This window comes from Syngnathus scovelli, chromosome 17 (assembly GCF_024217435.2).
Source record: "Syngnathus scovelli strain Florida chromosome 17, RoL_Ssco_1.2, whole genome shotgun sequence".
Lineage (NCBI taxonomy): Eukaryota > Metazoa > Chordata > Actinopteri > Syngnathiformes > Syngnathidae > Syngnathus > Syngnathus scovelli.
The window spans coordinates 2,259,916-2,287,473 of record NC_090863.1 but is presented as its reverse complement, the minus strand read 5'-3'; the positions used below and the strand labels follow the sequence as shown (position 1 = coordinate 2,287,473).

At 43.6% G+C, this 27,558-nt stretch overlaps 1 protein-coding gene across 1 annotated transcript; it reads left to right on the top strand.

Moving 5' to 3' along the window:
• Positions 1-697: 697 nt before the first annotated feature.
• On the top strand, positions 698-26,477 carry LOC125984717 (glypican-1). Its single transcript, XM_049746821.2, has 9 exons — positions 698-878; positions 10,922-11,149; positions 11,232-11,395; positions 17,713-17,878; positions 17,962-18,092; positions 20,242-20,370; positions 20,664-20,797; positions 21,816-21,991; positions 23,709-26,477. Exons 1-9 carry the CDS (start codon positions 770-772, stop codon positions 23,915-23,917), a joined length of 1,446 nt encoding a protein of 481 aa, XP_049602778.2. The 5' UTR covers positions 698-769; the 3' UTR covers positions 23,918-26,477.
• Positions 26,478-27,558: the final 1,081 nt, after the last annotated feature.

Below are 27,558 nucleotides of genomic sequence, written 5' to 3'. Positions count from 1 at the left end.
GAAATTTTTTTTTTACTAAAGTCAAACGCAACCTCCGATGCTTTTAAGATGTTCTAGTTTCAAATCAGATATCACGAGATATTTCCCGTCAGCTGCCCTGCATCGTAATGGAGAGGTGAGAGATGCTGAGCATTATCATTATTATCTTTGTAAAGGCAACCCAATTCCTTGAAAATCTCCCAACACAATCACGTTCGACTGCGCCAGCCAGCGAGAGAGAGAGAGAGTTTGTGCCTGAGAAATGAAGTTGATCTTCAAATGCAAATGAACGCCACCCATCAAAAAGCCTTGCTTGACTGAAGTGCAATTTGCCTTTTACATGCTTTTCTGCTAATTTGTGTAGCAGCTTGACTTGAGAGCAAACAAGGAAGCTGTGGCAGGGAAGCTGTGACAGGGAAGCTGTGACAGGGAAGCTGTGACAGGGAAGCTGTGACAGGTCGCGTTTGCTATTTGATTGTATGCGTTTACAGTACGTTTGTGTGTGCCAAAAAGTTGTCCGCATCTTGCCAGGTAATCACACGAGTGAGCCCAAGCCTCCTCCAATGCTAGCACGGCTTATCCCAGATAGTCGTGTCTACGCTTGCTCTGCAGATGATTATAAAGCGGCAAAGTAGCTGACAGCAGTGACAGAGCCAGTTTTACGAATGCCTTTCTTCTGCTGTTTTTCCCCACCCAAATTCTCAAATGTCTCTCCCCCTCCTTGTTTGTCCACCCACCAGGAGAGCACCTGCGCATCTGTCCTCAGGGTTACACCTGCTGCACCAGCGACATGGAGGACAGCCTAGCCGTCCTGAGCCGAGGAGAGATGGAGGGACTCCTCAAAGACGCCGGACGCTCCTTGCAGGTCTCCCTCGGAGGACAGTATAAGGCCTTTGATGGTGAGTTTCTAAATCAGTAACACAAGAGAGGAACAACGGATGAATTTGCTTTGCAGTTCCTTATGAATGTACTTTGCATGTTTGGACCATCTGCATGGACTCCAGCGAGTATTTCTGCTGTCGTTGGTCAAGAAGGCAGTTGTGTTCACTCACACTATGGCGCAAACGCCCCTTTTTACCTGCGCCCGTCGAGAAAAATACTTGAACTGGATATTTTTTTGACAGTGATAAATCTCATAGCCTTCTGACCACTTGAAAGGATATTATATGGGAAAATGATGTTTTTCTTGGTTTAAAAAAATATTGGGTCTCTTGAATGACCCCCCCCCCCCCCCCCCCCCCATCAAGTGTGAAATGAATGTCAAAAATCGTCTAACTCTTCTGCATTTCTACTGCACTGTTACATACATAACAATAACATTGGGGCAAATTTACATATGCAATCTTTCAAATATTGTGGTGTCTCTCTGCAGATGGAAGTAGCAACTTGTTGTTATTCACAAATTCCATCATTTCCTAAGTCAGAATTTCTATGAATAATTCTTATTGACACCAGCCATGACTTTTTTTTGGGAGGGGGGAGGGGGGATATTGCATGCAGCGCATGTCGCAATCAGCCCGAATTGTGTGCCTAATGTTACAGAGAAGCCACCCTGGAGCTGGACTAGAATAGCCATAGATCCTTTCAGATGAGGCTTTGCTACTTTGTCTGACCTTTTAGCCATCGCCATGATTGGTGGCCGAATGACGTTTGTTTACTTTCCCTCTATGGGACCGAGTTCCTCATTCCGGCAGTCGCTCCCGCTCCTTTTCACGGCGGGTGTCGTTGGCGCCGCCGTGCCAAAGGAATACCGCTGCAAAGCTAAAATACACAAAGCTTTCCAAGCCGTCCAAATTCCATCGTTAGCGTGTGTCATCCGGCGGTTGTTAACCTTTGTAATTTGGGTGAAACGCCTCATTTAGCAAAAGAGGAGCCAGTAAGCAATGTTGACGACACATACGTAAACACCACTCGACGTAAGCGGGCTTCATTCTCTAAACATTTGATGCTTTTACCGCCGCACAAACTATAAATCTTTTGTTGCTTCATAATGGAGCCATTTGGACAGCCTTGTGTTCATTTGTATTCCATGGAATTGTACAGCTGGTAAACATTGTCATACTTGAAGTGCACATTCATTGTCTCCTCTTGCTTCTTGGCTGTGTATTATTGGTGTCCCCTTACTTCACCCCATCAGATGGGAACTACAGAGTTGTTGGAGTTTATGGGGACATTGAGGTTGAAACAACATCTGTTGACTCGATGGGTACGAGAGTTGAACAATGGACTGGAACTATCTGGGCCAAAGATGGGCCAAAACAAGATGTGCCGTGTCTGTCGGAATGATACCTGAAGCAAAGTCGAAAAAGAAAGCGCACAGTGACTTTTGGGACCTCTTCCATATTCCGACGATAAGCAGATGTTTGCAGCAAGGAATTCATCTCGCTCATGTAAATCCTCTTTTTTATGAGTATGTTTCAAACTTCCGACCACTTCCCCTTGCGTCCAAGTGGCTGCACCAGTGACAATCTAGCACGCTACCAGTCCTGACGCATCTGGCTATGTTTAGCAGGGTGTGGACTAGCTAGCGCCATGTGACTAAGTGTAGGGTGTTACTGCTCCAGCCCAGGCAGCCTAGACCTTTTTTTGCTCCACTGATGTTGGAAACGCTCCCAAGCAAGCCACCAGACCACAGATTAGAGGACCAGCATGCATACATGGAGGATCTGGCTCTTCTTGCCAGTATATGAACTCTATAGGTGAGCGTGCTGATGTGGCTTTATTTCTTTGTCAACCTGTAATTTGACTTCCAGGCAAGGGCTGGGCTGAGAGGAGACAGACTTTTTGTCCAAGCGTGTGTTGGGCTTTTCAAATGGTGGAACACTGCAGAAAAGGGGATGGATGAATGGCTTCAAGGGGAGATAAAGGGAATGAGACGGATGAGTAAGCGCTAAACAGTCGGGAGCGGAAATTGATGGTACAGGAAAGTGTTGAGACCCCTAAAAAAAGCTTGGCTTCCAATTTGAAAGTACAATGTGAAAGGTCATCCAGGACACGTGGAGTGATGGGATCGAAAAATGGTGGATGGCAGCCAGGTGTGCAGGACAGACAGACGGCGCCTCCAAAGCGGCCAGGTGGTGACAAAACCCACCGGAGCCATTACTGGCATCTGCAACGCACGCTTTGTGTTTGTTTACTCAACATTAGGTACACCTCCACAATCTGAGGAGAGCCAAAACAAGAAAGGTAGCAACAATTCTGCCTCTACAAATCCAATAATGCTCTGGCTTAACTAGGTGTGTTTTGTTTTTTTATTGTAGATTGCAGTGATTTGTCTTCAGCATCCAGCAGGCACACCTAATGTGGCCGTTGAATGCGGCATTTTTCATGCCTTTTTAAAAAAAAAAAAAATATTTATACATATCAATCAAATCAATCAAAATCAAAACACATCACGATAAATGCGTAACAATGCTTTCTTTGGGGTTAACCGTAACCGAAAGAAGATAAAATGTCAACTCTGTCCATCATTTTGATCAATATTGATGTACTTGCTTGAGCTATTTCACGGTTGTTTTGTCCATCAACAGTCACGTTCACTTTGTAGACCAACTCTTCCCAACTTGAAAGTTTCCACTTTCCCGATCGTCCCCGATTTCTTTCCCCGTATGATGTTTCCAGCCTGGAAGCTATTGCGCAAATGAAACGCTGATCCCAAGCTCACACATCAAGGCATTGTTGGCACCACTGGCAGGTGATGAGCATTCAAAAGACTTTTGCTTCCTGTGTTCTCGACTCATTTCACTTCAAGGCAGGTCTGCAGTCACATTCATTTTGGTGGAGGAGTTTCTCAACTACGCCTCATAAGCAAAGGCAGCGAGCGCAATGGCTGTCCGACAGCTGGAGAGCATCAGAAGCAAGGGCATCGTCATAACTGGGCTCTTTGTCATATTTCGCATCCACTCCATCATTGCTCATGGAGGTTGTGGAGCATTAACATCAAGAAATGGCTTTCCCACAATTTTGCCAAGACTCAAATATAAAAATTACAGTCAAGTTCAAGAATCAGTGCCTCTCCTAAATGCTTCGACAACTATGAAACGGCTTAATGACCTTTGTGAAAGAAAGATTTATTACAGCGCTGTTGAGCTACTGATGACTGTTTTCGCAAAATCGATCATAGTGTACCATTTGTGAATTATGCTATGTTTGTTGATCCTGTCTGCTGCCTTTACAGTAGTTTTACTCAAGAAAGCATATCCACTTACTGGACAAATAATGGTTATAAAACGCGCTGCCTTCAACATTTATTGGGCTCTCATTGAAATATAGGATGAAGTTGATTTGCTCAGAATCTACCAAATTGGTATTTGTTGTGACGTGAGTTGAATTGTATTTGAGTTTTTTTTGTACTTACAAGTCAGCACAGAAAAAAAGAAATACTACTCCGTTATGGTTGGATGCTTTATTGTGCATTACAAGCGCAATTACACCATCCCTTGGCCTGCGTTCTTCACCCGGTCGTTTCCGGCTGTTACCAGAAACCTATTATGGCACTTGATTGTCTCCGTTTATGCAAATCACACTTTCCATTAGCCATCACTCTTACGATGATGGAGAGCACAATGAGCGCAGCGGGTGACATGATGGCGACAGAAACAAGCCGTGGGGATGAAGAGGAAAAGAAAACCCCGACAGGTGCTCACTGCTGAACTGGAAGAAGGAGTAAATGAATATAAATGGAGGAAGAGTAGTGGTAAATGGCGCATATACCGACCGACATGAGGAAGGAAGGAAGGGGAAGGAACGGCAAGGAAGGGGAAGGAACGGCAAGGAAGGGGAAGGAACGGCAAGGAAGGGGAAGGAAAAGCCTCTTCATGAATGATGCCTGTACACATGCACTATGTGATGCGTCAACTGCTTTAATATATAGCTTTCATTGAAGCTATAGCCAAGCAGTGAGTGTTGTTATTGATGGCGAATGGCGCCCAAACGGTCCATCATGTGTGCATTCAGTGTGCCCAGGACAGCCATGTTTGCTGATGTCTGTTGTGTTTATTTGACTTTGAGTGCCTTTGCACAGATGGAGAGCCATAAGCAGAAAGAGGCTGCAGAGAACCTAAGATGCTCTTGGGAAAGGCATCTGCACCAACAAAATGGATGCTGAACAATTTCAAACGTTTTGGGAGAATACGTCCCAAAATGGAGGACAAAACATCCGAGACTAAACTCATTTTTGGAGGGGGATAGTCGGCCGTAGTTTCAGCAAAGCGCCTGGGGTCCAAAATAACAGGTCAGTGTCATGCTGCTGTGATGTGCAGATCCAATGACTGAAACCTCAGTCTACGATTGGTTGTTTGTCCTCTGGTGGGTGCAGTTGTTTTCTTGAAAATTGAAATTAACCTGTTAGAGATTTGCTCACTCCAACTTATTTTTCAAGAACCACACGGGAGACAAGCAAGTCCTTTTAGACACCTGCAGGTGGAGAGTTCACTCGCTCAAGGAATGAAATCTGAAAGTCTCCTTCCTGCAAGGGCATATTTATTAGGAGGAACAGAGTGGGGGTGAGAGTGGACAGGTTTGGTGAACCCCTGGCCTCTGATAAGATCAGAGCAGGGGGTGTTTTACACTGTTGTGGGAAACAGAACAACTTTGATTGCTTCCTCTGCAGCTGGTCACACTAAAGCAGAGGAAGCAACCACTTCATTTTACTGCATTGTGAGAGCAAGACAAGATTGGTTAATCATTATAGTCTACATTCCAACATAATCCTACGATAAAGATAACCTGGAAAACCCTAACATCTCCCTCCTGTTTTATCATATGATTATGTCACCCCAAACAACAAAGACAAGTAAGAAAAAACATATATATACACTACCGTTCAAAGGTTTGGGGTCACCCAAACACTTTTGTGTTTTCCATGAAAAGTCACACTTATTCACCACCAAACGTTGTGAAATGAATAGAAAATAGAGTCAAGACATTGACAAGGTTAGAAATAATGATTTGTATTTGAAATAAGATTTTTTTTACATCAAATTTGGCTTTTGTCAAAGAATCCTCCATTTGCAGCAATTACGACATTGCAGACCTTTGGCATTCTAGCTGTTAATTTGTTGAGGTAATCTGGAGAAATTGCATCCCTCGCACAATTTGGAGGTGTGTTTGGGGTCATTGTCCTGTTGTAGGATGAAATTGGCTCCAATCAAATGCTGTCCACTGGCTATGGCATGGCGTTGCAAAATGGAGTGATAGCCTTCCTGATTCAGAATCCCTTTTACCCTGTACAAATCTCCCACCTTACCAGCACCAAAGCAACCCCAGACCATCACATTACCTCCTCCATGCTTAACAGATGGCGTCAGGCATTTTTCCAGCATCTTTTCATTTGTTCTGCGTTTCACAAACGTTCTTCTTTGTGATCCAAACACCTCAAACTTGGATTCATCCGTCCACAACACTTTTTCCCAGTCTTCCTCTGTCCAATGTCTGTGTTCTTTTGCCCATCTTAATCTTTTTCTTTTGTTGGCCAGTCTCAGATATGGCTTTTTCTTTGCTACTCTGCCCTGAAGCCCAGAATCCCGCAGCCGCCTCTTCACTGTAGATGTTGACACTGGTGTTTTGCGGGTACTAGTTAATGAAGATGCCAGTTGGGGACCTATGAGGCGTCTGTTTCTCAAACTAGAGACTCTAATGTACTTATCTTCTTGCTCAGTTGTGCAACGCGGCCTCCCACTTCTTTTTCGACTTTGGTTAGAGCCTGTTTGTGCTGCCCTCCGAAGGGAGTAGTACACACCGTTGTAGGAAATCTTCAATTTCTTAGCAATTTCTCGCATGGAATGGCCTTCATTTCTAAGAAAAAGAATAGACTGTCGAGTTTCAGATGAAAGTTCTCTTTTTCTGGCCATTTTGAACGTTTAATTGACCCCACAAATGTGACGCTCCAGATCTGAACCCCATTGAGCTGTTGTGGGAGCAGCTTGACCGTATGGTACGCAAGAAGTGCCCATCCAACCAATCCAACTTGTGGGAGCTGCTTCTGGAAGCGTGGGGTGCAATTTCTCCAGATTACCTCAACAAATTAACAGCTAGAATGCCAAAGGTCTGCAATGCCGTAATTGCTGCAAATGGAGGATTCTTTGACGAAAGCAAAGTTTGATGTAAAAAAAATCTTATTTCAAATACAAATCATTATTTCTAACCTTGTCAATGTCTTGACTCTATTTTCTATTCATTTCACAACGTTTGGTGGTGAATAAGTGTGACTTTTCATGGAAAACACAAAATTGTTTGGGTGACCCCAAACTTTTGAACGGTAGTGTATGTATAATGAAGAAAGAAGAACAGTAAAAATAAAAACAACAAACAATGATAGCAACACTTTCCAGTGAAGATGAGGCATTACCTCAACACCCTAGATCAAACTTATTGTGTAAGCGAAAAACCTGCTGGCCAGATGTTATTAGCAGGAAAATTCTTACACGGCCCCTCTGCCTTAGGCGACCAGAACGCTATCAATAAAACACAAAAAGAAAAAACACAGAAACATCATTGTATCCATCACTTGCGAAGCATTTTCGATGGTCAAATCATCAAGTTTCTGTAAAACATGCTCAACAGAACAGCATCTACGCACTCCACGTCTCATTATCATTATCACATCTGTCATGTCTAAGAAGTTGTATATGTGCTCGTGTTTTCGTCTGCTGATGATGTTCTAGTCTGTAGGTGTGTTCTGTCACACACACTGGCGCACACACTCGTGTCCAGTTGGCAGGCAGCATCGGACAACTCTGGTGACCACAAAACCACGATCCGTTCTGAACAGGCACGTGCAGTCATAGGATGCAGGTAAGGCAGTGCTTCTGAAACTCTGGATGAAGTAGGTCCCGTCCGATGGTGCAGCCATGTCGGTAGTAGAGCCCTTACACCTTGAAAACGGCTCTATCATCCTGGCACACAGCGGTGAGCAAGACAAGATTGGTTAATCATTATAGTCTACATTCCAACATAATCCTACGATAAAGATAACCTGGAAAACCCTAACAAACCTGTGATGTCACAGTCGGGTGGAGCATGGAGCAGGACGACCAGGTGCAGCTTGGACCAGGGTTTATTGGTGAACTCAAAAAAGGCAAACTGACACGACGTAACCACAATAACATGAATGACTGACCGGGACGTGAAACCAGACGACATCAGGACATGACGACAGCAAGACCGGACGGCAACAGGACCCAAAAAGACCTCATGACAGGAACACACGTAAACCCAACACCGAACAACCACAACCAATGATCCGACCGGGAGTGAGGGGCAGACAGGACGTATATACACGACAGGTAACGAGAGGCAGGTGGGAATAATCATGCTGATCATGAGCACACAGGAGGGGAGGGGCGAGCACACAGACAGAAACCAAGACAACAGACACATAGTGGAGCAGTTGGGGATGAGACGTGACATGTGAGATGGGATGACTTTGGAATGATCTCAAATTCACACCAATGATGGGCTTTGATCAGATCCCGCATGAAGTGTTTGGTAAATGTAACATTGTGCAACCTTGAGCTGTAGCCATACATTTCCTTTCATGAGCAGCAAAGTAAGGCACTCAGTATTTATCAAATAGAAAAAAAATGAAGGCTGTCAGATGTTCAAGTGATATGAAATTGTTGGTAGCTTGGCCCTTCATTTGTCTCTCACCTCCATTGAATTCATTTCTGCTCTTTCTTTTTCCTCCCATTTCTAGTGCGCTGTCAGAGTCAATAAGTGTCCTATTCTAAAGTCAGCGCCTTTTACTTTGATGGAGAATTACCTTGTCAGTCCTCCAGTCCGAGCCTACTTACTATCTGCTTTAGTTTTTTATTTGCTGTATTTGTCAGGCTGTTTTTTTTTTTTTTTTTTACTGCTGCCAAATGTTCCCATTATTTGGCCTAAAATTCAATTTTACAAGTCAACCGCGGTCATCCCACTCGGTTGTTTCCTAAAGCTTTGTATCATTTCCTGCACATGCAGAGATGGTAACAGCCGAACGACTAGTGGGAAACAAATCTTAACAAGGTTTTTTTTTTTTCCCTTCCCTTTAAACACTGCTCCAAAAATGTTATTGATGATGCACAGATAAGAATAGAATACATTCTCTCTTTATTAGGTGCACCTGCACAGTGCCCCCTTAGTATCATAGTGCGTTTTGCACAGCAATATGTTTATTACTAAGTCTTGTGTTGTGTTAGTTTCTCAGAAACACAGTCATGTTCTCAGCTGCGTCATGTTTAATCATCCCAAAGTATCAATGTTTGACCTCTCCTGGATCATAATACATTTGATATGACATCGACTTGACGTTTATATCCGTCTGTGGCAGTGAACGGTTTATATTCTTCCAGGAAAGTTCATCTTGTTATATTGCGGTTTGATCTCTTAGTCTTTGTATTGCAACCTTTTGACTTCAAGCTATTCAGCGGCATGCATGAGAAAAACGATTCCGTTGTTGAATCCTTCTGCGGGATAAACACGGGCTCAGTTCAAGCCTCGATTGACTGACAGTTGAAGGGACGTCGATGCTAGCGCTTTATTACAGCAGATCTCGTGTCAGTAACTTCACACGAGATCAGCTTGACGACTGTGCTGTGCTGTGCTGTGCTGTGCTGTGCTGTGCTGTGCTGTGCTGTGCTGTGCTGTGCTGTGCTGTGCTGTGCTGTGCTGTGCTGTGCTGTGCTGCTGGGGTATGTTTATGGCAAAGCTGCCTGTCTCAGTACTCCGTTTTACCTGAAGGAGCCCAATAAAACAGCTCGGCAAGAGACATGGTAGGCATTTCATTACAGACTGATGGATGAAAGTCCCCCTCTCCCTTGACAAGTGGCGCTTTTCAATGAAATTGAGAAAAATTTGAGTTGAACTACGTCATCGGATGGTTTGAGGTTGCCAGGCATAGTTTGCACTCTGTGTCCTGTGTGAATGCAGGGAATACAAAGTTAGACGGGCTTTCCCATTGCTCCTTCCTTCCCTGCCTGCAGAGCAGAGGGATGCTGATCTTTCCATTTTGAAAGTGGATTCGGGAGACAGCAAAAAAGCTGTTGCTACCTTCATTGTCCTGGGCACAAACGGAAGGATGGGAAAGGTCACCCCGTTGCGCACAAAAACCCATCCAGGCAGACTTTTGACAGGCCTTTGTCATTCCAATGACCATCATTATTCACTCGTTCTCAAGGGCAATGCAAAAGTGCACAACTTGCTAGCGAGCTGCCTTTCATTTCTACCAAGAAGACTTTTTCATCAAGTTTCCATCCAATGAAATGGCTTCAACAAGTCATGTGACAATGCTAATGTGTCAATCTGATGATTAGGACTTGGTGTCTATTCCAGTGCTATTTGAGTGAATCGGAAGGCATAGTACATTTCATATACTACGTAGAAAGCTCCAAATAACTAGCTCCAATCACTTCAAAGCTAAGATGACACTTTTGAAGTCACTCGCTCATGTTTGAGGAGACAATGTGCATCTCTGCTGCCGCTCGCAAGAATGTTAGTGTGCTCTTTTGGTGGCTTGCTCGTGCCCATATGAGCGACCGGATATGTTCCCTCGAGCAAGTCCCTCATCCGTCAGGTAAATCGGCCTTGTGACCTTCTCATCTACTCAGTCTGCTAAAGATCTGAAATGTTTTGAGCCGGAGCCTCGGCTGGCTGTTACCTTGGCTTTCAACAACTCTGCTTATGTCTGCGAAGGAGTGTGAGTCCAGGATAGAAACTAGGCAAGGCGAGGCAAGGCAAGGCACTGCTTCCATAATTCCATGCAGCCGGGTCAGGATGAGCTAAGCATTTGAACATGTTATGTAACTAAGTGCTGTGAATGTCCCCAGGCACTGCACATATGGGCAGGTTTTTCCCACAACCGGCAAACTTCATGAAAAAAAAGAAATGCTGGCCTGCATATGAACCACATCACATGTCCATCATAATGTTTTGTCCTCAGAATACTTTTCATGCATGTTTGCAGGTTATTTTCTGGAGCTGCTGAACAACTCGGCCCTCACACTACAGGAGACCTTCATGTCCACCTGGAGGTCTTTCTATTCCCAGAATGCTCTTGTGTTCAGCGACCTCTACACGGATTTGAGGCACTACTACCGAGGCTCAAACATTAACCTGGAAGATGCTCTCAATGAATTCTGGGCAAGGCTTCTGGAGAGACTCTTCTTCCACGCAAACAAGCAGTATTCCATCGGTAAACACCTTCAAGCGGTGTCGCTAAACTCAAAGAACAATTTCTTTTATACATAGTGATGGGTTTGTTTTGTTTCCTCCAGGGGACGAGTACTTGGAGTGTGTCTCGAAACAGCTGGAGACACTTCACCCTTTCGGAGAGGTATCCCGTGACCTCAAGATGAAGGTCACCCGCACATTTGTGGCCGCCCGCTCCTTTGTTCAAGGTCTGGTCGTCAGTGGAGAGGTGGTCCGTAAAGTGTCCCAGGTGATATTTGCGTTGCTCTTTCTTTTCTTGGTCTTGGGCCGGCCACATTTATGTCAAATTTCTTGGACGCCGTGGTGCCTTAACCGAGAAACAGCGCTCATTGTTATTTTTCCACCGTGCATACTGCCTCATTTTTATTGTTGTTGGTGAAAAGGACTCCTATACTCATAAAGCTTTTTACTGACGTCTAATCTCTACCGCAGCTGATCTTTTCTGTTATTTATGTGTTGCATCGTTCATTTTAATGTCGCTATGATGCAATCACTTTAGCGCCTAGTGTGAATATTGACTATATTGGCCACAAAACTATGCAATATACATATATACGTATATCTATTTAATGCATTTCGTTTTTTTATTCCCATTCTACTGGCTTCCCTGTCGCGGATCACCTTGGCTTTGCAATTAGTAAAAGACGAAAAGATCATTTTCGATGAATACCTTTGTGAGTAAGCATTACACTCTTGATTCATTCCCTATTTTGTATGAAATGGGTGGACCACACCTTAGTTGCATATTCCAATCCGGGTTGAAGGAAAAACTTTAGATAAGTTGACCTACACCTCAGCGGGTGTGGAAGTTGGCAAAAACACCATGAATTTTGCTTCTAACTCGCCTTATTAGCATAAACATATCCAAAGCGACACTGAAATGTGCATGCTGACTGCAGGATTCTCAAGCCGAGAGAGTTGTTGTTGTGTACAAATGATTCATAGGAAATGTGCCTTTCTCAGCTATAAGGCATCTACGTATCTCAAGGCATTTCAGTGAATTTGGCAGTCCATGCACATTATTGAGTGGCCGGCCTTCTTTTCACCTGTGTAATATTCATGCTGTCCAACTGCTATCTTGTCACAACTGTGAGGTGGATATACGCACACTTGGATGGATTTGTGAACTAAAGTTGAGCGCAATGGGCAACTTCAACAACAACAACAACAACAACTCTTTTGACCTTTTACAAAATATATCAATGGAGATCCAACTCAGCTTTATATCAGCTTTATATCGAGAAATGTACATGCCTCTCTATATGTACTGTATACATTTCAATGGTCAAGTCCACGCAGATTGGAAAGTGATCCTTCTAAATTTCAAATTTTTCTGTAACAGTATCGCCTGTGTGTTATTTGACCATTGCAATTTATTTCATATCTATCTACATGCGCCCATATTTTTGTGTGCGTTTCTACACACCGTTTGGGTGGACATTGATTTGACTTTTTACAACAGGGCTATTATATTACGAGAAGGTCTGGAGCATACATCTCTCTCCCTTACTCCCAGCGGGCCGTGTCGTCGAAAAGGCTGGGAACCCTGCATAAAAGAACCTCTGCAAATAGTATGTAGCGTATACATAAATAGACGCGTGAGCCCAACCTTGATATGTGAACATGCCAAAAGAGACGCTTTGCAAAGCCTCCTCAAACTTAAGGATGGCTCATTTGCAAGAAGGATGTGCTCCCATATAGGCTCGGCGTTACTCTTCCAGATCAACGTTGGTGCAAACGAGCGACTCCATGAAGTATGGCCCTGGGCTCGGGGAGTGATCCCCCGCAACGCCACTTAATGTCAACTCCCCCGCTAAAAAATGTCTACCGGGTCCAGTTAATATCCCCCAAGAGAAATGCTATTCGCCCTGCATAAGAAAGGAGTACGACGGTTAAGATCAGAGCGCGACGGCGAAATCATTTTGCCTCGTAGAATGGGAGGCGAGGTGAAAAATATCTTCCGTCGGTCGGTCGGTCGGACGGTGGGGGCGAGAGGGCTGTCAAGGGTGCTGCTCCCGTGAGCAATATACACGTCATGTAGGAAAACAGATGCTGCAGCAGAGGTGAAGAATGTAGCTCTTTACTTGGTGAGATAGATGGATGGATGGATGGATGGATGGATGGATGGATGGATGGATGGATGGATGGATGGATGGATGGATGGATGGATGGATGGATGGATGGATGGATGGATGGATGGATGGATGGATGGATGGATGGATGGATGGATGGATGGATGGATGGATGGATGGATGGATGGATGGATGGATGGATGGATGGATGGATGGATGGATGGATGGATGGATGGATGGATGGATGGATGGATGGATGGATGGATGATAAGCTGAGAATAGAAATACAGTGAGCGCTACTTGTTATGCTACTGTCTGACAACACGAGGCCCATATCGTAGCTGCGGATCAGGTAGATCAGCGTGTTGTAATAGATTTTGAAAATGTAGTCAAAATATATTGATTAGCATTTCTTTTCTCACATTTTCACAACTGATGATGTTTATTGGAGCTGAGAGACAGACAGTGAGTGATGACGACATGAAACCATCTCAGCTGGGAATTTGTGCAAATAATTGGCCCATTTTCGAGGAAATGACAAATTGTCACGTCAGCACTAATATGTCAGCACTGGAAGCACCCGAAATTAGGTCGTGCCCTATTTCTATGCTCTCGGGGACTCAAATAACAGCAATACCCTCTAGCCAATGTCTGTTGGAGGCAACTTGGAAAAACAAAACAAAAAAACAACAACTGCTTAACTCCAGTCAAAGACACAATATCAAATGCGTGTTTGTGTGAAGACTCTGAATAATGTATTGTACACATTCACAAGATTAATGAGTCGGTGAGAAAAGCAGCAACAGAAACACCGTAAAAATGCTTCTCGCTTGTCTGTCAACCATCCATCCTGCTGAGTGTCTCCTCTTGAACAAATGAGTTTTCCCTCCTTTGCTCACTATCACTGTCTTCACAAGACAGCTGCTTTATTTCTAGCTTTTCTGCTTTTTTGCAAACTGTGCCGTGCACCTTGTATGGGACTTTGTTACAATTAGGACGACAATAGTAAGGAATCAAGCTACGGTTTCATCATCTCAAGGGGAAACTCCAAGCTGACAGGAAAGTCCAAGCTGACAGGTCGTGTGACTTAAATGACAGATGTTTGTGAAATTGTAAAATATGAATCACGGTGTTGGTGGCCGGACATTTTTCTTCTCTTGCGGGAGGGAGGGAGGGAGGGCACCAAGTAGGCCATGAGGAGTGTGGATCAGCTTGTTCCGTCACACCATAGGGAGCTAGAGGCCCTTTGCTCATCACAATCAGGGACCACAACGAGTTTGATGGTGCACTGGGACAATTAAAGTGTTACATATTATGTATGGAATATGTGATGTTGATCAGGTGCAAGCAAGGGCACAGGCAAATTGCTCTCTTGATGTTACTAGATGCTTCAATAAACATAATGGTACGGTTATAATGGGTTTGCTGATTGAAACAATTAGAATGATTTAGTCATTGGACCGTGAAGTAAGAAGTAGAAAATAATGCAGTGGATTAACAAGAAGAATGTGACTCGGTCTTTGCCATGGTGACCCGTATATTATCGTGAATAAAGAAAACAGAGATAGGTAAATGAATTGGGACCTAGTACAGACCCCTGAGGGACAACATTTTTAATAGACAAGGGAGTGTACCAAACGGCGTCAACCCCGACTCTTTGAACTCTACGTACATAGTGCAATAGGCGAGTGTTTTAATTTTGCAGGCCAGTGCAGGCTGGCTGGTGGATCCGACAGATGTGCGGGCTGCACCCAGCACATACAGCTGACTTCACTCCCCCCCCCCCCACACACACACACATACACACACACACACACACCACCACATCAAAGCGACTCCTCTCATTCCTTTCGAATGTTGCGCACTCACTGTCGCATGGTGACATGGCACCATTTTGCGTGCAAGACGGGCCCATGCGTAATCCGCGTGTGAGAGAGGCATTGTTCTGCTTTCCACTGGCCAGAACGAGTCCTCTCATTAAATACACAATGGGCTGAGAATAACCACTTGTGTTTGTGGAGCTCTGTATCCATCTGTCTGCGACCTGGTGAAATTCACCAGCACTCCACTTTCTCGGCGCAAACCCAAATTGGCAAACGCGCCCACCGAGCGGGCGGGCGAGCGAGCGAGCGAGCGAGCGAACGAGCATTTGCCGCTTGCACGAGAAAATAGCATTCCACTCTGGCAGATGTGCTGTCTACAAAAAGAGAGCCCTTTGTGCCATTTGAATGCTTTTGAAGACATCCCAATATCCTCCAATCTCTGAGATGTGAGACTTTGTGGTCAACAGTGTCAAAAGCCGTTGACTGATCTTGGAACAGTGCTGCGCAATCTTCTTTTGAATCAATAATGATGTCATTCAACACTGTCACTGCTGTGTTTTGTTCTGAGAGCGGATTGTAATCCATTCCGAATGTTTTTGTCACCACCACAGGCCTAAACAGGCCTATTTGCATCTCGGCCCATAATTAGCAAGATTTGATCAGTCATCCCATTTAGGTAAAAGAATGCCACAGGGTGATTTGCAAATATATTTCAAAGGATCTTATTTTAGTTTAGTTTGACTTCAAAATGGTGTCGTCAGTAGCAACCTCTCCTTCACGGTGCTTCGTGAGAATTACAGTAAACCTCTCTAATTAGCACGGCAAAGATTCTTTTTTGTTTTTTCTTTTCCGTATCCGTCATTCCCACCCAAAATTCCCAGCATTAATATGTACGAGGGAGGAAACCAGATTAAGGAACGCCTCCTCTTGAACTACCATCAATATCACAGCAAGCTTTCAAGCCCTTAACTCCACTGCCAATCTCTCTTGGTCGAACTTTTAGAAACATTCTGCATCGTCCTGTTTTTTTTTTTTCTTTGTTTTCTTTTTTCCAGACATTACACTTCCTTCTTTGCAATCTCCCTTTCTCGGCAGAAAATACTTGTCTGACTCATCCCTGGCTAATAAGTGGCAGGGCGAGGATGGGAGGAAAGGAGAGTTTGCAGTAAGGATGTGACTCATGTCTCATCTGACTTTAGATTAAGCCTGGGAATGTGTTTATTGCTTTTCTGTGTGGCTATCCCCAAATTCATCATGAAGCATGTCGTTATTTTTTTCACCTCATGGGAAGCTTACCGTTGGTATTTTCAAATAAAAAAAAAATATGCTCCATCCACAATTTGTTTGAATACCACGCCTCCTTTTTTAAGTTTGCAGATATTCAAAGCCTATCCGAGCTGACTTTGGGCTAATGGTGGACTACACCCTAGATTGGTCGTCAGTCAATCACATGTAGCGACTATTCATCAATGAAAGGAACTGCACACGTCAGTTGGTCGGACATTTTGCTCTCTGGAAACACTGGCGGAGCGAGCGTGGGGGCCGTTGGGCACTGTCCCCCCAACTATTCGATGCCAAAATGAGAATTTTATTCCGCTGTTATTTGCAGGTCGGCCCTCGACGGTGATTTGCGGCAAAAATTCTGGCCTCCTAACAAATCGATGCCCTGCCCGAGATTGGTTTTGTATTTGTAACAAGTGTAGTATGTTTTTTTGTGAGTCCCATCTGTGCAAATTGCTGTATCAAAAACATTTACGTACCTACTCACTGAAAGACAAACTTTAAAAGCAGCAGTGTCAACCATTCACATTAGAAGTTATCATCGTTAAGGTGCAAGCTTTTGTTGTGTTTGCGTTATGTAAAAAAAAAAAAAAACATTCGTTGGGCAAATGTGCAGAGTGAATCGTCTGACAGATTTTCGTCTCGGGAAAATATCCAAAGCCTTTCTGACTGCTTTAATGCTTGCCATTTTTAGCTCTATACTCTATTAATAGCATGATGAGGTATTCTAACAAGGGACGTAGTTCTGTCCATGCTTTCTGCGCTCACGGGTGTTTGGAGTGTTTGCTGTTTCAACCACTTCAGTTTTTTTCTACAGTCCCACTTTCACCCTATCAACCTATTTACCAGACTCTTGCTTTTAGTTTTAGGTGTGGCCTTGATGTTGCAAGCAGTGTTTCCTAAAAAAAAAAAAAAAAAATGTCGTCATCATTTCCATGCATAGCCGGCTGCATCCTTCCTTCTCGCTGTCTTTGTGTCCCTCACATTCACATCTAAGGTTTTGCATGCATAGCTGTACGCCCTCGTGAGCCAGGCTTACTGGTATTAACCCAGTTTCGCTTTTCACGCACGAAAGCCCTTTCCTGAGGGCGCAGCCTTGTGGGATAGAAAGGATGGAGGGAGGGCCTGTGCATACTTGTATGAATGTCAGAGCCTTTTCATCCACCGCCGCCAAACCAAGAAAGAACGTCGTCCTACAAAGTAGTTGCCATGGGAACCGTCCAATGAAAATGCATCGGCAAGTGGTGAAGGTCATCAAAGGCGATAACCTACCACAACTTCGGTTCTTTTGTGGCTTTTTTATTCTTCTGTTTACATATAGCAGAAATACTCCAGTCTTTGGTGCATGTTTTTGACGACGTCCTCCCCAGGTGCAACTGAGTCAGGAGTGCATGCGAGCCATTATGAGGATGACTTACTGCCCCCACTGCCGAGGTATGCCCACCGCCAGACCTTGCGTCAACTACTGCAGCAACGTCTTGAAGGGTTGCCTGGCCAACCAGGCGGACCTCAACACCGAATGGCGCCACTTGGCAGGTTGGAGGAGAAACTTTTTTTTTTTTGGGGGGGGCGGGTGCACTCAATACTTGCATGATGATGGCTGACTCCTGTCTTTGTAGAAACTATGATGCAGGTGTCCAATCGCTTCGATGGCCCGTCCGGTGTGGATGTTGTGGTCCTCTCTCTTCCCTACCGCATATCAGAAGCTATGACAACCATGGTAGAACATTTGGAATCCACCAACAGCAAGGTCAGAACATTGAGATGTTGGATGACTTCGCACGAGACAGTTCAGTCGGGTGGGGGCACACTTTCAGCGGGTGCGCAACCTCTGACCTCGCGGGGTTGGGTGTCAAACACAGCTAAATGGAGAGAAAGTCAAAGACTGCGGTTGATCCCGTTAATGCTCAATGTGGTTGGTATCAGCGCTAGATGACTCCCTGCTTCCATAAGCTTCAAAGCGACGGCATACGTCCATATATTGTTTTGTTTCCACCTTCCTAAAAGCAAAGCGCAGGATGTCGTGTGTTGATGTGCCTGAAAGTCATTTGCAGCCTTCTGTTTTAACACCATATTTCCTCTGGTGACAGTTCAATCTACAATGAGCCTCGGTGAGATTGAGGGGACAGGATGGCCTGGAGGCTTAAAACAGGATTAAAACAGGATCATTTCTAGTTATGTGTGAACGTTCAAGACTGGAGGCTATCCTAAGAGGGCCAGACTAGATGACAGATTGATTGCGCTCTTACAGTATTCCCAGCGCTCCATTTATATCATACCCGTGGGGATCCTTTCATCCGATTGACTCATGCAAATAAGGAGGGACACTTCTTTAGATTTGTGTCCATGGCTAACTCGGATGCCACTATATTTGGATGGTGAAATAATAGCCAATGCAGTTCCATCATTGGATGTTAGCGTCAATAAGCTATTACTAACATGGACAATTAAATATGTGAAGCCACGTAGTGCAATATGTATTTGTAGCTAAACTATGAAAGCATTTACTCTTAATTGTCACGTGGACTGGACGCTGGCTTTTAAAATGAGAATTGGGTCGCATTTAGTGCTGGACCAGCCAGGATGTAGTACTAGTGTCTGCGTTAATGCCTTAACAATTGTCTTTGGATTTGAGATTGGCACAGATTTCGAGTCGAAGATAAACATGAAAGGGTTTTAGAAGTTGTCATAACGCAAAGTCACGCTCCACAAAAAGTTCATTTTCTCCACCTTTTTGTCAGAAACCGGAGATTATTCTAGAATCTATATACAGTGTGTGTGTATATATATATATATATATATATATATATATATATATATATATATATATATATATATATATATATATATATACCGTATTTTCCGGACTATAAGTCGCTCCGGAGTATAAGTCGCACCAGCCATAAAATGCCCCAAAAAGTGAAAAAAACATATATAAGTCGCTCCGGAGTATAAGTCGCATTTTGGGGGGCAATTTATTCGACAAAATCCCACACCAAAAACAGTCATGAATGAGCAACAACAGGCTAAACAATAGCAACAACAGGCTAAACGATAGGTATGCTAACGTGACAAATACAAACAAAGAGCTGAGAACGGGCCTGACGTAACATATAGAGTGATTAAGGACAACTATTACATGAATAACATATTTATAAAACCATCGGTGTCACTCCAATTCATTAAATAGCAACAACAGGCTAAACGATAGGTATGCTAACGTGACAAACACAAACAAAGAGCTGAGAACGGGCCAAATAATAATAAATAATAATAATAAATTTAAGAGGAGCAAAAATAGAGCAAGTGTACATACAGCAGACAGTGGACTTGGATATGGTGCTTTAAAGTGTTAATTGCTTTATTTGATGTTTTCTCCATTTTTTATGTTTTGAATATGTTCAAGATAAAGATATAAAAGCATGTGAAGTGATCAACTATACTAAAAATAACATGGGAAGTGGTCAACTATACTTGTAAGTAAGTGATGTCTTAATGCTCAAGTAAAAATTTGTGAAATAAAACATATATAAGTCGCTCCTGAGTATAAGTCGCCCCCCCACCCAAACTATGAAAAAAAGCGCGACTTATAGTCCGGAAATTACGGTATATATATATATATATATATATATATATATATATATATATATATATATATATATATACTTTTTTTTTTCCTGGTCACAGAAGGTAGTCTACGTTTTTGGTAGGTTCAGTACTTATATTTTAAGACATTACAAGGAAAAGAGTCAAATATTGACATGTATTGTTACTTTTCTGTCCTTTCAATGTGGCCCTTGTCCTAACTACTTTGTATGAAACTTGTATAAACCTTTCTCAACATGTTCTTTCTCCATTTCTGCCTGTTCTTTTCTTCCTCATTCTCTCTCACATCCCAGTTGATTCTGGCATGCGGCCCGCTCCGAGAAAAATCAGTCGGCGCTGCAGAAGCCGACGTCTTCCCGAAGAACGAAAAGGTCACAGTTGAGGAGAGGTCGGCGAGCAGCGCGAACAAACTTGGCCGACTGGTGAGCTGCAAAATATTACCGAGATGACTCTCTGATGACAAAGTCTGACCGATACCGCAGGACGTTTTATGGGGCAGAAAAAACTGCTAAGCACAGACAATTAAATTCTTTTAATGTTCGTTTCACCTTTCCACTCATGAGGTCATTACACGGGAATGATTGTATGGGTAGACGGCTCACTCGGAGGACGACGGGACTTGTTCCCTCCCGTCCCTGGGTTTCCATGGAATACCGTGATGGCAATTTGGGGACAAAGTAGAAAAGAACATCTGTTGTCCTTCGCTGCGTTCCAGGTGTCTGAAGTAACTATGAGGCTGAGGGACATGCAGCCATATTGGATTTCTCTCCCGGGAATGCTGTGCAGCGATCGAGTGGCCACGGGCGCGGGTGCTGAAGATAGGTGCTGGAACGGAATGACCCGCGCCAGGTAGGGGACGGAGATTTCAGCCAATAGACACGATTCATTTGATGGCGGCCTCTGGCAGCCTTTTTTTCTTGAGCTCAAACCTTCCATTTAGGGAGTTTGCAAGAACCCTTCAACCCTTTCAAATCGAAGGTGAATGAGTCAAAGAATCAGCCCACTCTACGGTTGCTTGTCTCTGTTCAACTTATCAGATCCAACTGAGTCATGATGGCATCTGCTCAAGGCTAGGAATGCTAGGCTTTCAATCCTTCATTTACAAATGAAATGTAGTTTTCCGCTGTGTCAAACTAACCATAAAAGATAAGAAATCATGTAGACTTAAAAAAAAAACACCTGAGTCTATTTCGCTTATTGCTAATGAGCAAGGCAAAACGTCACAGAAAGGCTAACATAGAGCATCAATTTCTGTCCAATACTTTAAGCAACAGATATTTCAACACAAGTGGTGGGTGCATCAACACATGTCGACAGACAATAGAACAGCTATATATACTTTATCCTCTGCAAAACAACCTAATATTACTGGTGCTTCCTGAGTTTTGAGAGAGAGAGCGAGAGCGAGAGAGCGAGAGAGCGAGAGAGCGGGAGCGGGAGCGAGAGCGAGAGCGAGAGCGAGAGAGAGCGAGAGAGAGAGAGAGAGAGAGAGAGAGAGACCGACGTATTTTGTGTGTATCTGAATGACGATACTGCCTGCTGGTGGCCAGGTTTTGCACATGCAAAAGGGATAAAATCGGCTTGCACAAACTGTTTGATTGTGTCCCTTCTATTCAGTTATCTTCTCGCTGCAAATAGGACATGCACGATAATGCTATTTACTTCGATTAAAGTCCAAATCTCATGGCATTGCTGCTGTATAATACTGTCAATAGAACGCATTCAACTTAGAATAAAAATGCTTCATATTTGAAATGGCCGACTCCCAATAACCAGATCCTTCCTTTATCCGAATACAGTCAATTGTTCCCTTTTCTTTAGTGCGCAGCAGTCGCATGCTTGTCACTTGTAAACATTTGTGATCCAGATACCTCCCCGAAGTCATCGGCGACGGCCTGGCGAGCCAAATCAACAACCCCGAAGTGGAAATCGACATCACCAAGCCAGACATGGCAATAAGGCAGCAGATCATGCAGCTGAAGATCATGACGCACCGCCTAAAGAATGCTCTCAATGGCAACGATGAGGACTTCCAGGACACCAGTGAGTACGACCGCCACCAAGCTCAACGGTACAAAAATGAGACGATTCAATATCGAGAATGCTGCCTTTTCAAAAATAACTCGGAAGGCCTGGTCAAAGATGACCGCAATGTGTCCCATTGTGGATGAAGGAAATTATAGCTCCAACTTTTGGCAGAAAGTGTCATAAATCTGTCAAAGTGACAAATGCCATGAAGGAACCACTGTACGAGCGAGGCATGTCAGAAAAGCTCCAGGATTCAGTGTCCGCTTTCTACAGGTGTAGAAATAATGGGACTAAATAGGAGCATCCCACACACACACACACACACACCCACACACACACACACACACCCACACACACGCACACACACACTTTTGCGATCAACGGCCCAATTGCCGGATGTCTCCATCCCATCATTATCACGAGTGAATGTTTTGTGCTTTGAGACGTGTGAAGGCATCATCGCTGCGCTTTGTTAGTCATCTTGAGCAGGAAACCCACAAATCAGATTTTCCTCATCCTGTGTGGGGTTAAGAAAAAAAAAGAAGCTAAAATTGCTTTGCTTCCTCACTGAGAGAGCTTTGTAATCATTTCAATTTGATCAATTTTTTCCAGCAATTTTGACTATTAGTTTTGATTAACCTGAACACAAATGTCATAAAAACTGAGAGAGAAAAGTGCTACACTACAAAAGGAAGCTGTTAGCAAAGTGACAGTTTCATCTGAAAACACTCCAGCGCTGAACAGGGTTAGCAACAAGGACACGATTGTCATCAGTGGATTGGCGGCTTTCTCCAGTCAGCTCGCCGGCCCATACGTCCCAAACCGAAGGTTTGGCGACTACGCAGCGGACAGAAATGGAACGCGGCTGACCTTCCCCGGCAGCACCCACAGGACATTTGTACACTCGCCAGCAGTCGTGAGGTCCAGTCAAGTAGCCTTCGCGGAATACTTGCAGCCCAAAAAAAAAAAAAACGTCATTTCCACTCCTGCCTTTGTGTGGGAGCTAAAATACTACAACAACCAAAAAAAACAAAAACAAATGACCATACAGAAAATAGATGAATATGCTTCGTGTTTTTCTGAGAACTATTCCAAACCTATGGCTGATGCCAGACAGGTCATTAGATTCAGTGAATGACTGTTGCAAAGAGAATCCTTTGACTGGAACATTCGGTGGAGTCTGGATGGATTTGCCTTGAATCCGTTGCCCACAAAATATGTTCTATATATTATGACCGTTTTTAAAAACGAAATGGATTTATTATTTGGACTAGATTTATTTTGTCAATGGTTTACCCTTCCAAATTCTGTCCAATGTATCAATGAATAGCCTGTATACGTAGGTCTATCCTCCTTCGGTGCAAACTAAAATAATATTCCGCCTAAGAAGTGGTCCACTAGTTGCTTCTTGGTGGTCTCTTGATCTACTATTCGATTGTTTTAATCTGCATTTTCAATTTGCTCCAAAATGGCAAATCAAACTCCATAAGTTTGAATGCCGCATTGTTTACTGCTATGAATCCCAAATGAAGTTTCCAGATTTGCAAGATAGTTTAGTGAATTTCAATGATTTGGATTTGATTTTTTGGGGTTTGGAATGTTCTCCTGTTGTATGTGGTTTCCATGACAACCGACGCAAGTGCATCTCAGTAAATCAAGAATTATTTTTAAAAATGTTCCATCTTTGTCATCCAAGTTGCAACAAGCTCACATTCCGATCTGGTGTCCATAGGCGATGATTCCAGCGGTTCCGGAAGCGGCGCCATTTGCACCGACGAAGCGTGTTCACGATCCCATCGCATCGTGGTGCCCGTCACCGAGCGACCCGTGTACCCCTACCCTCCCGAAAACAAGAAGGTGAAAGGCTCAGCCGGTCAGAACCTTCCTTCCATCGCCACTTATCTCCTCCCCCTGCATGTTTTGCTGCTGCGGCTGCGATAATCGCCAGCGAGGCTGAGACTGAGGTTGGGACCGGCTTTGGGCTTGCTGATGGTTCGAGAAGGTGGGGCGGGGACAGCGGGGCGGGGCGGGGCGGGGCGGGGCTGGGGGAGGCCAGAGGTCCGGGTCTTAGTTACTCTGCCAAAACTTCACTTCGTATAAAGAATTTAGACGGACTTTGCTTTGAGTTGGGATGAGAAGAAAAATGGAATTACAAGTCTTCAAAAATGCGCTCCTGTCTTTCATCTCACGCTATAATATGATACTGTCAGAGCTGGGGTTTTATTTTATTTTATTTTTATTTTTTTTAACGTTTCCGGTGTTTGGGGCAATTGTACCGAAAAGTCGTGTTTAACACTAACACCGTAGGGAGATAAATGCGTTTCTTAGTTCTCCTTTAATGGCACTTAGTGATTTGATGGTATTATTTATTTGTTGAGAAGTGACCCAGAGTGATTTAATCACTCCCTAATTTGACTATAGAAGTCACCATTTTCAGCAAACTAACCATTATTTGCGTACAAATGTCAACTCTCTGTGCAATTTTCTTCATCTGACTCACCTGCCCTCAAAATTCTCCCTCCTCATTCCTCACGTCACATGACCTGAAGCCAGTCCTTTGTTCTTTTGTGTAGCCATCAAGATAAAGCACGCCATTGTGTGTCAAACCTCAATGGGAACACACTGTCAGGATTTTCCAAGAAAAACAGCCCAATGTAGGATGATGGAGAGAAGTTTTAAAATAATCTTTATTGTCAAAAAGGCCTGATTTTTACCCAAATAGCATATTCCCCCGGCGACTCGCGGCAGGGCTGGGTCCCTGGCGAGTAAGCGACACGGCCCCCCCCCCCACCAAGGAATTTGCGACATGGTGACAAAGCAGTACTTTTGTCTCAAAGCGGAAATCATGTCGTTTTTTTTTTTTTTTTACTTGACTCCCACTTTAATGACGCTCCGCATCCCACTTCTACATGATTTCTTGGCACTGAGATGGTGCCAAAGCACCACTTTTGTCCAAACAGATCTCCCCCCACTTACATCACCATAAGTAGCCTTGAACGCAGATAGCGCCAAAGCACTACTTTTGTCTAAATGAAGCTCCTCAACTCACTTCAATGCAGTTTCTTGGCACCAAAATGCTTTTTTTTCCCTTTGCTTTTATTTTTCAAGAGAACCATTGCTTCTGCAGTAGATAGGGACTATCCACTATAATTGAACGTACATCAAAATGATCATTTTTTGATGGATTATTTCTTTATCGTAACAATGCTTCTTGCCAGTTTGTCATGTATATTTATTTCCGTGGCAAAGGATGACCCGTGCGTAAGGAACAGCGCAATCCCGTCGAGAATTTGCCAAATCTTTGTATCGTCACAACCACCCCCAAAAAAATAATCAACAAACCACAATCTTTTAGTTTTCTGGTTCTATGAAAAGAAAAAAAAAATGCACCTGTGTCTATGATACTGCAGCTCCATGTTAAGACAACGAGATTTTGTCTAAGTTTAACAAGCACGTTTTTGAATTATAGCTCTGGAATGGGATCTTGTCATGCGTGTTTGTGTACCACGGATGTGTGTGTGTGTGTGTGTGTGTGTGTGTGTGTGTGTGTGTGTGTGTGTGTGTGTGTGTGTGTGTGTGTGTGTGTGTGTGTGTGTGTGTGTGTGTGTGTGTGTGTGTGTGTGTGTGTGTGTGTGTGTGTGTGCGTGTGTGTGTGTGCATGAGTGTGTGTGTTTGTGTTTGCGTCGTTAAATGACGTCTGCCTTCGACTGCCTTTGTCACTTTGCCCAGCGTTGGGGCTCAAGTCTGAGATTTGAAACAGTTGCGAATAAGATAACTTCAAAAAAGAAAAATAAGAACGCTATAGGATTTTGTTTTTCTCTTTTTTCCCCCACACCCCCGCCAGCCAGCCCTTGAGATGAATCCGAATGTGAAATTACACGTTTGTCTTTCTAATGAATGAGAAGGAATCCAGCTGTGATGGTGACATTCCAATTCAAATAGCACGTCCATCCATCTTTACATGAGCGGCGTCACAGCTTGAGCGTTCAGATTCTTCACCCGCTTCTTCTGTCTTTGGCGCTTTTGCTTTTTGATTCCACTCAAAGCCACCCCCCACTTTTTTTCCCTTTTTTTTTTAATTGAAAACCTGCACTTTTTATGAGGCCAATAAGTGACATGAGGCCAAGTATGCAAAGTCAACACCCTCAAGAGATGAATTAGCGATTCGAAGACGAGCGTATGCAAATGAGCACGGCCAGGTGAGGCGACGTCCATAAGGTAAAAACGCAAAGCGAGAGCGAGGTGTGTGCTTTGACGCTGCTCTCCAGTCACGACGCCTCATCATTCACGTTGCAAATATGGTTTGAAATAACCTCAATGCTCCACTCAAGGAAATATCAGCGACATGTTTGGCTTTCTTGTTTTTCTTCATCTTATGGTTCTGTTATCGGAAATCTGTGGCGAGAAGAAATGCCAGAAAGAGGTTGGAAAAGAACAATGCAGATGTCTTGTTTGCTGTTGTATCTAAAATTGTCAATTATAAACATTATACGATTTTCAATTTGGTTGTGTCTTGTTTCCTTCATAGTAGTGGGCTGGGCAAACTTTTGTGTTCCTTGAATATTTCAAATTGGGAGACAAGAAAGATCATTAATAAATTAGGTATTCAAATGCTTTATTTCAATGATGAAATCATTACACTCATTTTTTGCCTTTATTTATAATTAATTTAATTGTAATTCATTAAACATCTGCGGGATTCTACAAGACACAAAGCAGTCATGTTTCACGTTGCTGAGACGTTCTGGTCTGACTGAGGCAGTGTATTAGGAATGTGGAGTCAAACTGTGTTGGTTACCTTTGCAAATGCTTGCACTGCCACCTAGTGGTGAGTTTGAATTAATACAATGTTGGGCTTCAAAATATTAGTATGGGGCGCCGTGGAGGTGACGTATGCAGAACCAACTTTACTCTTGACTCTTGCCTGCATATTAATTCGAGGATTTGAAAAATGTCCAATTTGGTTTTTTTTTTTTAAACCCACAGAAACGAGATCTTAAATTGCCCATCTCCGAGCGTATTAATCAAACTGCACTACGTCATCTTGGCCGCTGAAAGGCGCCAAAAGCCCACATGTTTGTTGTCCGAGCCACAGATTTCTTCAGTTTGTCATGTATTTCTTAGAGTGGATGGTTTTTGAAATTGAAATGATAATTAACATGTTGACTCGAGTGGCCCCCTCTTATGTAGGTGCTTCCCATTTCAATGTCGATGCATTTTAGAGATGGAATTTTGGCAATACGATACTAAAATAAATCATTACTTATTGTCATGATTTAAATGACATTACATTTCCTTAATTGGTGAATGATTGTTTTTAACCCTAACACTTAATACCTACGACATACATCATACCATAGTGTTGCAGCCCTGTTCAACCTGATTTCACCTCTCTCCACACACTTGTGCTTATCCATCAAGCCCTCAATGAGCTGACAAAACAGGAGCACGGCCCTAAATGGAAAAATCATTGAGTGGGAACCTACGAGGTAATGAGGGCCATATGACACAAGTATGGAGGTATTCACTCATGTTCCCCTTTCTTGTTTAATCTTTCCAAAGATGAATGAGTAGATGAGAAG

Coding starts and splice junctions, on each gene's coding strand:
- LOC125984717 (XM_049746821.2), top strand. CDS start 770: ATGGAGGACAGCCTAGCCGTCCTGAGCCGAGGAGAGATGGAGGGACTC. Junction 18,093..20,241: donor TGGAATCCACCAACAGCAAG/GTCAGAACATTG, acceptor CTCACATCCCAG/TTGATTCTGGCATGCGGCCC. Junction 20,371..20,663: donor CGAACAAACTTGGCCGACTG/GTGAGCTGCAAA, acceptor GCTGCGTTCCAG/GTGTCTGAAGTAACTATGAG.